The sequence below is a fragment of the Callithrix jacchus genome, chromosome X (genome assembly GCF_049354715.1).
Source record: "Callithrix jacchus isolate 240 chromosome X, calJac240_pri, whole genome shotgun sequence".
NCBI lineage: Eukaryota > Metazoa > Chordata > Mammalia > Primates > Cebidae > Callithrix > Callithrix jacchus.
The window spans coordinates 4,040,466-4,052,831 of NC_133524.1; the positions used below are offsets into that span (position 1 = coordinate 4,040,466).

At 41.0% G+C, this 12,366-nt stretch overlaps 1 protein-coding gene across 4 annotated transcripts in view; it reads left to right on the top strand.

The window, feature by feature from the left end:
- LOC144581030 (uncharacterized) overlaps positions 1-12,249 on the top strand; it is an 85,277-nt gene extending 73,028 nt beyond the window's left edge. For all 4 annotated transcript variants that reach the window (XM_078362915.1, XM_078362916.1, XM_078362917.1 and 1 more), the window contains 2 exons: positions 11,032-11,176; positions 11,761-12,249. In XM_078362915.1, coding sequence (XP_078219041.1) covers positions 11,032-11,176; positions 11,761-11,928 — 313 coding nt within the window. In that variant the 3' untranslated portion in view covers positions 11,929-12,249. The remainder of the gene's footprint in view (positions 1-11,031; positions 11,177-11,760) is intronic.
- The last annotated feature ends 117 nt before the right edge of the window (positions 12,250-12,366 follow it).

A 12,366-nucleotide genomic window follows, 5' to 3' on the forward strand; every position in this document is an offset into this window, starting at 1 on the left:
GTAGACTAAAATGTTCCCTTAAAAAAATAAAATAAATGTGAATGGATTAAACTTGCCTCTTAAGAGAAAGATTTTTTCTAAGAGTGACAAAAAATAAAAATTTAAGGAGACACAAGTGAAGCATAAAAAACATAAAAGTTTGAAAATAAATATTAAAAACAGAGAAAATAACACAAACGAAGCTGGCATAATAATGTATTAGAAAAACAACTTCCAGGCAGAAACCATTACTGGGGATTACAGGATTCATTGCTTAAAAAAAGAAATAGTTTACCAGGAAAATATAATAATCTTTAACCTGTATGAATCTAACAAAATTACCCTAGAAGTAGAAAGCAAGTTGTCATAATTAGAGAGAGAAATTAAAAATCACAACTGTGTAAAAAATTTAATGCTCTCTTGAAATATGTCAAACAGATTTTTTTAAAAAGAGTAACACTGAGATCAACACATAGGTAATCAGGTTCTTCCCAAGCACAGAGATAAATGGCATATGATTTGAACAATTAAACTTACCAAGCATTGAGAATATATTTACTTCCAAGCATATATGGCACATTTCCTTTAAGTGACTACCACACGATGTTAAATATGCTTTCTCTTTTGTGAATATTAAATGTGATTGAGATGGCATTCTTTAATTAAAATGCAAAAATAGAAATAATTTATAAGAAGATAGCCTTTTCCACCCATACATTTGGAAAGTAAAATCAAAATTCTAAATAATTCACTCATCAAATACTTAAAACTACAAACAAAATGACAAAGTATTTAGCATAGCATCACATGAAAGTACCTTGCACCTAAATAGATAAGTTGATAGTGGGAAGGAATGTGTAGCTTTAAATGCATATTCTTGAAAATAAGAACTGTTAAAAGTCAATGAATTAAATATTCAACATGAGAATTTTTAAAGTAGTGAACAAGAAAATCTACAGAAGATATCACAATAAGGCAAATTTATCAAAACAGAAATGAATAAAATACAGCACAACAAACAGAAAATTAATAACACAGGAACAGAAAACCAAATACCACATGTTTTCACCTATAAGTGGGAGCTAAACATTGGGTGCTCATGGATATAAAGATGGGGACTAGAGACACGGGGACTCCTAGAGGGGATGAGGAGTTAGGGGGTGTTGAAAAACTACCCACTGGGTACAACGCTCACTTCCTGGGTGATGGGATCATTTGTACTCCAAACCTTAGTGACATGCGATTTACCTGTGCACCAAATCTGCATGTGCACCCCCTGAACCTAAAATAAAAGTTTAAGAAAAGATAATACAGACAAAAAGAACAGGGAATTCAAACTTGAAAAAACAGAGTGAATAATCAAACCAAAGGCTAATTTTAAAACATTACTAATGAAATAGAAAACTATAGCAAGATTAAGCCAGAATATAAGAACACTAAGACCAGTAAACAATATTAAATGCAAACAGGGAGTGAAAACTAACAGAAAAAGGGAAACAGAACATCTTAGAACAGCAGAGGGAAAAGGGAAACTCAAGCAGTTAAGCAAAACCGGAAGAGTACACATTGTTTTAAGGATGACATTCAAACACATTTCTTACTACATTGACTCAACTCTGAGCAGCTGAAATATTTCATTACTCATCATTTCTAGCTTGAAGCATAATAAATGACTCAAAGCAGATTCTGTTAATACATTTAGGGGATATGCTGTTTTTTAGTGTAAGTAGTAAAATAGTTTCATGGGAAATTTATGAGACCAGAAAATTATGTTCCAGTTTGGAAAGATTACAAGGCTAAACTCTGTTGTCAAAATAACTGAAATATCCCTTTGCTCAATCTCTTAAAGTTTTAACTGAGAGGTACATCATAGTATGTCTTTTCTCTAGATTGGCAGCATTTCATATGCTTTAATCCAGCAGTTCAACAGCAACGATAGCAACTGAATACAACGAGAAACTGGAGCAGTTAACTTACTGAGCAAACTGGATGGCAGGCTTGTTATCAGAGGGGGGGTTGGCAGGTAGCACATGAAATACTGCAGAAAAGCTATGTCCAAAAGCAATGAATAAAAGTCACTGAAGACATGACTAAGCAGTGGTGACGAATGAGCCCATGCTATGTGGACATCCACAGACAAATCAAGTTAAACAGTCGTTCTCTCAGTCTTGTTACAAGATCTGGTAGGTGGCCAATGTCAGTCCTGCTCCAACAGAATACATTAGAAATCTTAATCTACCCCCTTAAAAATGGGGCCAATCCATAGCCTTCAAAAATCGCACTTCCGGGTCAGGGGCAGTCACCTTTAATCCCGGCACTTTGGGTGGCCCGGGCAGGAGGATTGCTTGAGCCCTGGAGTATGAGAAAAGCCTTGGTAACATAGTGAGACCTTGTCTCCACAGAAAAAAAAAGAAAATTAGCCACTACACACTTGTAGTCCCAGTTACTCGGGTGGCTAAGGTGGGAGGATAGCTTGAGTCCGGGAGGTTGAGGTTAGAGTGAGCCAAGATCACGCCATTGCACTCCAGCCTGAGAGCAAAACCCTGTCTCAAAAAACAAGCAAACAAAAACAGGCCAGGTGTGGTGGCTCATGCCTGTAATCCCAGCACTTTGGGAGACCGAGGTGGGCGGATCGCAAGGTCAGGAATTCAAGACCAGCCTGACCAATATGGTGAAACCCCGTCTCCACTAAAAACACAAAAATTGGGGCCGGGAGTGGTGGCTCAAGCCTGTAATCCCAGCACTTTGGGAGGCCGAGGCGAGTGGATCACGAGGTCAAAGAGATTGAGACCATCTTGGTCAACACGGTGAAACCCCGTCTCTACTAAAAATACAAAAATTATCTGGGCATGCTGGCGCGTGCCTGTACTCCCTGATACTCGGGAGGCTGAGGCAGGAGAATTGCCTGAACCCAGGAGGCGGAGGTTGCGGTGAGCTGAGATCGCGCCATTGCACTCCAGCCTGGGTAACAAGAGCGAAACTCCGTCTCAAAACACACACACACACACACACACACACACACACACACACACGCCAGGTGTGGTGGCACACGCCTGTAGTCCTGGCTACTTGGGAGGCTGAGGCACAAGAATCACCTGAACCTGGGGGGCAGGAGTGGTAGTGAGCCAAGATTGTGCCACTGCACTGCAGCCTGGGCAACAGAGAGAGACACCGTCTCAAAAAAAAAAAAAAAAAAAAAAAAGACACCCGAATATTCCCAAATCTGAATGGTCAAAGAGCTTATATGAAAGATTTTTTTTTTTTAGTAAATAGAATAACCTTATGTTACAGTACACAAGGGTTAGGGGGTTTCATTTTCTATGTCAAACTGAGCTTGGCTAAAAGAAACCTCAAAAAGCCACTTAATTCAGAGCTGGTACAGAAAGCACAGCATTCAATAAACTCAGCAGTGGTGAACATTAAATAATTTGCTGTGGCAACAAAATGAAACCAAAAATTATTTTATTTAAAGCTTTTAAATTCAGGGGTGCATGTGCAGGTCTGTTACGTAGGCAAATGCGTGTCATGGGGGTTTGTTCTACATATGATTTCATCACCTGGGTATTCAGCCTAGTACCCGTTAGCTATGTTTCCTGATCCTCTCCCTCCTCCCTCCCTCCATCCTCAAGTGGGCCCCAGTGTGTGTTGTTCCCTTCTATGTGTCCATGTGCTCTCTTCATTTAGCTCCCACTTATAAGTGGGAGCATGTGATATAAGGTTTTCTGTTCCTACATTAGTTGGCTGAGGATAATGGCCTCCAGCTCCATCCATGTTCCTGCAAAGGACAAGATCTTGTTCTTTTTTATGGCTGAAGCGTATTCCATGGTGTAAATGTAGCACGTTTTCTTTATCAAGTCCACGTTGACAGGCATTAGGCTTATTCCCATTCAAATCCAATCATGGTGCTAACATAGTGCTACGAGATCTTGAGATTTGTCAAAATACAAAATAGAACATGAGATGTTTTGGGAAACAGATGCCTATTGTGGAGTGGGACGCATTTATGTGAAGCCTTTTATGTGTAATAGTAGCCAAGAGAGAGCTAAAAACAAATGTGTATAGCTGCTTTCTCCACTCAAAGATGATTGTGCTAGACACAAGACCAGATATTGCCATCCCGCTGTGTTTTGTTGGTCAAAACAGAGTGAGTGGGGAATTGGATTCAAACTCATCACCGCTATTGTATAAACAGAGAAGACCAAGTGCTACTCATGGTTTGAGCTAGTTTAAATGGTTAGAAAAGGCAGAAGATGTAAATTAAAGTTTTGTTCTGGTCTTTCAAAACCTCTGTAAACTGAAACCCTGCTGAGTCAGACCACTCTTCTTACTGTTCACCCTAATACCATCCTAGGAGCAGATCCTCTGTCTTCTACTGTGATGTCTTTACATTGCATTACTCTTCTTTTGCTGTGTAGCAAACATCTGGAAATGCACAATCTTTTTGTTTTTATTTTTTGAGACAGGGCCTTGCTCTGTCAATCAGGCTGGAGTGCAGTGGCGAGATCACAGCTCACTGCAGCCTTGACCTCCTGAACTCACGTGATCCTCCTGCCCCAGCCTCCTGAGTAGCTGGGACTATAGGCATGTGGCACCACGCCTGGCTAATTTTTGTATTTTTTTGTAAAGATGGGGTTTTGCCACGTTGCCCAGGCTGCTCTCAAACTCCTGAACTCAAGCAATTCATCTGCTTCAGCCTACAAAAGTGTTGGGATTACAGGCGAGGGTCACTGTGCCCTGCAGGGCTATGTCTTTTATGGAAATCCAGCTAAAGAAAGATTGCATTCAAGCTCCCTTAGGTAGTTGGAAAAGTCCATTTACTGGGAAAAGTCCACTCTAGCAGCTGAGTGTCTTTCCCCGCCAACAGTCAGCAAGAAAACACAAGACTGAGGTCTCTGTTTTCTTGCTGACTGTTCTCAGGGGACCACACTCAGCTCCTTCCTAGAGGCTGCCCGGGTCCTTGCCCTATGGACCCCTTCACAAGCAGTTCTAAGCATGGCTGTTTGCTTTTTCAAGGCCAGCAAGAGAAAAGCCAATAAGAGAATCTGAATTACTTTGAATCTCTCCCTCACAGAAGGCTTGAAGCTGTTTATTTTTAAAGACTCACCTGCTTAGGTGTGGCCCACTCAAAATCACCTTAAAGTCATGACTCAAAGTCAGTTGTTTAGAGACCTTAATGACTTGTTCGAAATCTCTTGACTTGCCCATCAATGGTAGGCTCATGAAAGAAAATGTGATATATATATGCCATGGAATACTGTGCAGCCATGAAAAAGAATGAGATCATGGCCTTTGCAGGAACATGGATGGAACTGGAGGCCATTATTCTTAGCAGACTAATGTAGGAACAGAAAACCAACTACTGCATGTTGTCACTTATATGCAGGAACTAAACGATGGCAACACACGGATGCATAGTGGGGAACACACACACCCTGATGTCTACTTGAAGGTGGAGGGTGGGAAGAAGGAAGGGAGCAGGAAAAATAACTAATGGGTACTAGGGATAGAATCTGGGCGATGAAATAATCTGTATGACAAACCCCCATGACGCAAGTTTACCTATATAACAAACCTGCACATATGCCCCTTAGCTTAAAAGTTGAAAAACAAGCAAAGATGTTATTATCATATGCCATCCCCTGACCAAAAAAACCAGTAAGATCTCTATACCTTTGACATATAATATACCTTAATCAAAGGACTGACTAGCTCATTCTATTCTTAGCATCCATAGCAGGAAGTAGAAATTATGGGGAGCATCGTAAGAATTCTGCTGCCCACTGCCCACCTCTGCCCACTAATGGCATGCATCCTTCCCAAACACAAAGGGCATTCACGTCGCTTAGTGCTCCCAGGAGTCTCCTCCTACTCTTCTTGAAAGGATGTCGCTCTGTATCTTTAAGTTTTTCTTGAGTCCCCAACTTACATTGACTTCAGTTTTTTAAAATTTATTTTTCACAGTCAACTTATTCATCTATGTTTGTTTTTCTCCCCGCTGCTTCGGGGGTAGAAGCAGTCCTTGTATTGCTTTGGCATCTCACAGAAACTAAACTGTAGCGCAGTAAAATTGTGTACAACTCACAAATACTTGTTCATTCACTGGACAATTTTATAGGCTGAGACTGCAAAAATTAAGGGCTCCTAAAAATAATAAACATAAGATATGGAACAAATATGTAAGAAAGAGCCATAAAAGCTAAATTCTCAAGTAATTCACAATGGATGAAATATTTAGGATATTATATTATTCTAATACAGTCTAAAAATTCTAATATGGATGCTAATCTCATTATGATATTGAGATTAATAGATATATTAATAATATCAAGTGGAGGGAAAATTGTGAGCTATGTGAGATGTTCTTCAAGCATCAGCAACTTCATAGTTGAGATAATCCAATAGGGAGATACATTTTTAAAGTCTTGTGGGATGGACCATTAAAATCTTTGATACAGAGAAAAATTCTGCAAAGGCGTGAATTAGAATCTCTCCACCCTTCTCTGTGGCATGTCCAGATTGTTTTAATACATATGCATTTTCAAACAGCCAAAAAGCCAAACAAAACAAATATTTCACAGGGTTGATTAGTGTTTGCCTTCGATAAAAAGAAAAAAAAAACTGGGGGCGATAGAGGGAGCTGTTGCCCTATGGAAGATAGATACCAAAGCTGTCTTCCATCGTTCCTACCCATTTGGACAAAAATAAATAAATAAGAATGAAAAACCCCGACAGTTAGAAAAGAAGAGCTACTATTATTCTCGGTGACTTGATGATCACGGCCTGCACTGTGGAGTTTGGGAGCGGCTCTGTGGGTTTGCTTTGCTGGAGCCGTAAATGTTCAGGGAGCAAGCCGTGCAAGGCTGAGCTGCCCAAGTTAGCAGCCTAATTAATTTCGCAGGCTCGGTGGGGACTTTTGTTTATTTATGAGCTGCAAGGGTGAAGCCAGATGCATGCGTCCACGCTGAGGCAAAATGAGGGCAGAGTGAACCGGGGGTAAGTGCATGGGTCTGCATGTGCCAGAGAGAGAGAGATGAGGAAAGAAAAGAACTCGGTGGACGCCCGTTGTCAAAGGCAAAACAAACCTGGCAGACCTGTTTCACCACCTTCCAATCAATACATCTTATCTATTCAAATTTTCTCCACGCTGCCCCAACATTCGTTTGCTGATCAGATTCTAGAATGTGTGCATCTGTGCATCAAAATGAAGATATGGTCTTCCCCACACCTTGGGGAAAAGGACATCGTTGCTGTCAGACACTTGATACAAAATATTAGTTCTAGCCAAGTGTTCAAAACTCTAGCAAGTGAATATAAATGCACTGTTTTTGTTTGTTCTTTGTGTTTTTATTCTTACATTTGGTGGGAAATTTTCTTGAGTAGTTTTTTTTTTTTTTTTTTAAAGAAAACAGTTTTATTGAGGTATAATTGATCTGCAAAAGAGGCACATATTTAATGTATACAATTTGGTGAGTTTGGATGTATGTGTGCACCCATGTTACTGTTGGGACTGCTGTCGTGAAACCTCAGTTCTTGTCTTCTTCGTTTCAAAGAATTTAAACAAGAGACACACAGCAAAGGAGATGCAGCATAGAGTAATTTATCGCAGAGGAAAAAGAATATTTTGAAAGTTCGATGCAGAATAGAGGGAGACAAATTTCAGGGCAGGCTTTTCGTAAGGGTGAGACGGAGAGTGTTGATTATTGCTGGAGAATCTCCCTTTACGAGTCTTGCACGATGATTCCTAAGTGGGTGGGAGAGGTGTTGCTAGTAAGCATGTTCTGGGGGGGTCCTCTGGGTGCACATGTGCAGTAGCTCTACATGCTTGTCTACATGCAGGTCTCATTAGCATCTTATATCTCTACCGAGGGGTGTTTTTTACTATTAAAATGAGCAAAGGGTCAGTTTGAGGACAGGTAAAATCAAAATACGCATGCTCTCTAGAAGGAAGTCTCAACTGAAGATAGCTTAGCTTGAATGAGGTCGGTGACAATGCAGATGCTGAGGTTTATTGTGTTGACTGTGCGGTCATCAGGATTGCTGCGTCCCGAGAACCAGGTCGCTTCCTTCAATACTATCATCGATATCAAGATAAGAAACATATCCATTACCTCCAAAAGCTTTTCTGTCCCTTTTTCTCTTTTAAGTTTTTCTTGTGTGTGTGTGTATGTGAGGACTAAACTCTGATTTTTTAAAATTTTGACCAAATTCATATCTTAAGGGTCTGGGTAGTCATGCCCTACAAATCATAAATTCTCATCGGATGAGTTTTATCTAACTCTATATATTGTGACTTACTTTCCTATATGACTCTGGTGTAACATTACGTGACAAAAGAGAAAATCAAAATATTTCACCCCAAAACACGTTTCTTTGCCATATTTTGAAATGGCCCTGCAAAGCCGTCCTTTGTGGGGGGAAATTTGCATCTGTAGAGAATCTCTATTCACACAGCTAGATCTCTTTCTTCCAGGTTCTCCTAATCCTGAAGAGATTAACTGAGTCTGGCACCTTTTAAAGGGCCTGAATAGGAGACATTTGTCATCTATTGTCATCTGTTGTCTCTACAGGCAGCCACTATGAGACTGCAAAAGAACCTTGGTGACCACAATTTATTACCTTAACCTGAACATTTCCCTTCTATTAATCCCAGATCTTTAGACAAACTCAATCAATTGTCAACCAGAAGATGTTTAAATGTACCTATAGCCTGGAAGTCCCCCACTTTGAATTGTCCTGCCTTTCTGGACCAAACCAATGTATTTCTCAAAGGTATTTGATTGATGTCTCATGCCTCCCTAAAATGTATGAAACCAAGCTGCACCCTGTCTACCTTGGGCACATGTTCTCAGGACCTCCTGAGGGCTGTGTCATGGGTCATGGTCACTCATATTTGGCTCAGAATAAATCTCTTCAAATATTTTACAGAGTTTGATTCTTTTTGTTGACAACGTATGTGGTAAGAACACACAACATGAGATCTACTCTCTTAACAAGTTTTTAAGAGTACAAAATACTGCATGATTCCATTTGTGGTGTTATACGCTGGTTTTTGCTCATGGTTCCTGGCCCACAACTCCCATAGCCCTGGTTACAGTCTTTTGTCATAATACTGGGTGTGTCAGGCCTCAGGGGCAGGGCTTTCACCTTCTCCTGCATTCCTTTCATTCTAATGTTCTCCTGCCTTTCAGAGTATGGGTTTTAAGCCCCTCCTGATATGAACAGGAAAGAGGAAAATATTGGGTAGAGGAGGGCGGTTCCCCAGCAAAGGCCTCACCCTTAAGCCTGGATACCTGCAACCCTAACTGGGAACAGTAATTCCTGTTTTTGCGCCTAAAAGTTGATGTTTGGCCCACCACACACCTCTATCCTGTACTCATATAACTCTCAAACCCCTGGTTTCAGAAGGAGATGAGAGAAAAATAGAAAAGCAGAAGAGTGGCAGAATGGTACAGCAGAGAGAATAAAAGAAGCATCTGAATGCTGAGAGGAGTAGTTCAGCTGCGGATGTTTGGAAAGGAGATAGGCCACTGGGCTGTCAAACTCCAGGGGAAGACCATCTTCCCACTCCATCCCCTCTTCCAGCTCTCCATCCTTCTCACTGAGAACCACCTCCAGCACTCAGTACAAACCCCTCACTCATCTTTCAAGTCCATGTGTGAGCTGATTGTTCCAGGATGCTGGAGAAGAGCCCAGGATACAGAAAGCTGTCACACTGGCCTGTCCTTGCAAAAAAAGGCAGCAGGGCCACTGAGCTGGTTAACACCGAAGTCATCACAGATGGCAAGGCTAAAAGAGCACACTGTAACATACGTCCACTTGGGCCCCTGTCCATCTGTGTCCTCTGTCTCTTGTAAGGGGTTTGAGCAGCAGCCGTGACTGACCAGATGAGTCACACCCCTGTCACGTGTCCTGGGAAGGAGGGTCAGGAAACTCTCTGTTTCACTCCCATGAGAGAATCCCACCCTATCCCCTGGGGGAGAAAATGCTGATGTCATGAAGCTTCCATAAAACTCCAAGATGACAGGGTTCAGGGAGCTTCCAGAGAGCTGAACACATGGAGGCTCCTGGAGAGTGGTGCCTCACTGAGGACATGGAAACTCTGTGCCTGTTCTGCTGACAAAAAGAGTCAAACTCTGTAAAATATTTGAAGAGATTTATTCTGAGCCAAATATGAGTGATCATGGCCTGTGACACAGCCCCAGGATGTCCAGAGAACATGTGCCCAAGATGGTTGGGGTGCAGCTGGTCTTATACATTTTAGGGAGGCATGAGACATCAATCAAATAAATTTAAAAAACACATGTTTCCATCTGGAAGGGCAGGACAACTCGAAGGGTGAGAGGACCTTCCAGGTCATAGGTAGATTTAATTTTTTCCTGATTGGGAATTGATTGAAAGAGTTATTATCAATAGAAAGGAATGTCTGGGTTAAAATAAAAGGGTGTGGATACCTACATTTTATCATGCAGATGAAGCCTCCAGGTCACAGGCTTCAGAGAGGATAGACTGTAAAAGTTTCTTATCAGACTTAAGGTCTGTGTGGATGTTAATGCTGGAGGACCATCATGAGGCATGTCCAACCCCTACTTCCCATCAGAGTATGAAACAATGTTTCGGGTTAAATTTTACAGTCCCCGACAGAGGAGAAAGTCCATTCAGATGGTTGAGGGGACCTCAGAATTTCATTTTTGGTTCCCATCCCGAAATCTTGTCCTAGACGTCCTCATCTGTATCCTTTGCAATATCCTTTATAATAAACCAGTAAGCGTAATTAAGCATTTGCTTGAGTTCTGTAAGATGCTCTAGCAAATTAATTGAACCCAAAGAGGAGTTTACAGGAACCCCAACTAGAAGGTGATCAGCCAGAAGTCCTGAGAACCACCTCCACCACTCAATACAATCCCCTGCACTCATCTTTCAAGTCCATGTGGGACCTGATTGTTCCGAGATAATTGACAAGAGCTTGGATTTGTGACTAATGTGTGTGGCGGGGGCAGTCGTGGGAGCGGAGCCCTCACCTTGTGAGACCTGATGCTCTCTGTCTCTGGGTAGATGGTGTTGGAACCGAACTAGAGGACACCTGGCTGATGTCCACTGCTTGGTGTGTGTGGCAAAACCCTCCACACATTTGGTCACAGAAGTCTTCTGGGTTGATAATTTTCTGTGGCGTGAGAGCAGAGGGAAGACACAGTTTGAGGTGAGTTTTTGCCTCTACACCATTCATATGAAGTATCTAAAACAGTCAAACTTAGAAAAGCAGAAAACAGAATGGTGGTCGCTAGGAAAGGCCAGGAGAGGGAAAAGGAAGATATTGATCCATAGTTCAGTTACTTGAGATGAGTGACTTCTAGAGATCTGCTGTACGTCACAGTGCCTAGAGTTAACAATAAGGTTTTATGCACTCTTGAGCAACTCCTAAGAAGTGACTGATCATGCTTTTGACCTTGCAAGGAAAAATCGTGGTAGAAAGCAAAAATCCCTTGACGTACTTTTCAACAACTCAAGATGCTATTTAAAGGCTTTGAACATTAATAGACAGTTGTAAAGCCTTAACCTTTTACGAGAGTGGTTTTATGTCTTTTAAATGAAAAGAAGCACATTTCATTGAATTTTAGCTGCATTTTTGTCCTGTAGTAGCTGAAGATTCAGAATCTCTCAGATGTTCATCATCTGGTGAATAGAAGCTAGTATTTTTTTTCTTTTTATCTTCATGTTTCTCTTTGATAGCCCAGCTGTGTAGATCTAAAACTCAAAAAAGTTTATTTTATTTTTTCCCTTTAGGTGGGATTTATCTTCTTTAAGACAACTTCCCGACCTTGGGCACGTAGAAGGCAGCTGAAGGCAGTGGTGGATTCTGTCATTTCAAGCAAAATCACATTCAATTTTTTGACAGCCGCAGGCTTGGGTGGTGTTAAATTGTGTCATTTTAGTATTAAAGAAACACGATAAAACTTTCAAAGCCTGATCATGTGTCTCGGCTGTTTACTGTGGAAAGGTAGGAAATTGGCTAGAGCAAAAACTATTCATGTGAAAAATAAGGATTTCAGGTACCTCAGACAACCACACAGACATAACCCACGGTTTAAATTGGTATTTGTGTGGCTATATTTGGAGGCATAAAAAAATAAACAGATGTGGATTTATCAAATGAACCCAAGCGAGGCCAGGTCAAAGGAAATTTCCAGGAGAAACTCCACACATTAAATTTCTCTTTGTAATACAAAATGACACACTTAAACAAAGAACAGGCTGTACCAACAAGGGCATTTTATCTCTAAAGGGAAGAAAAAGTCTTGGCACCATTTTCTGTCTTTTCTTTATAGTTAGTCTCATTATTTGGGTTATATTAAAATTAATTATTCAGGAGAAATTTTCCTTTCTCTCCTT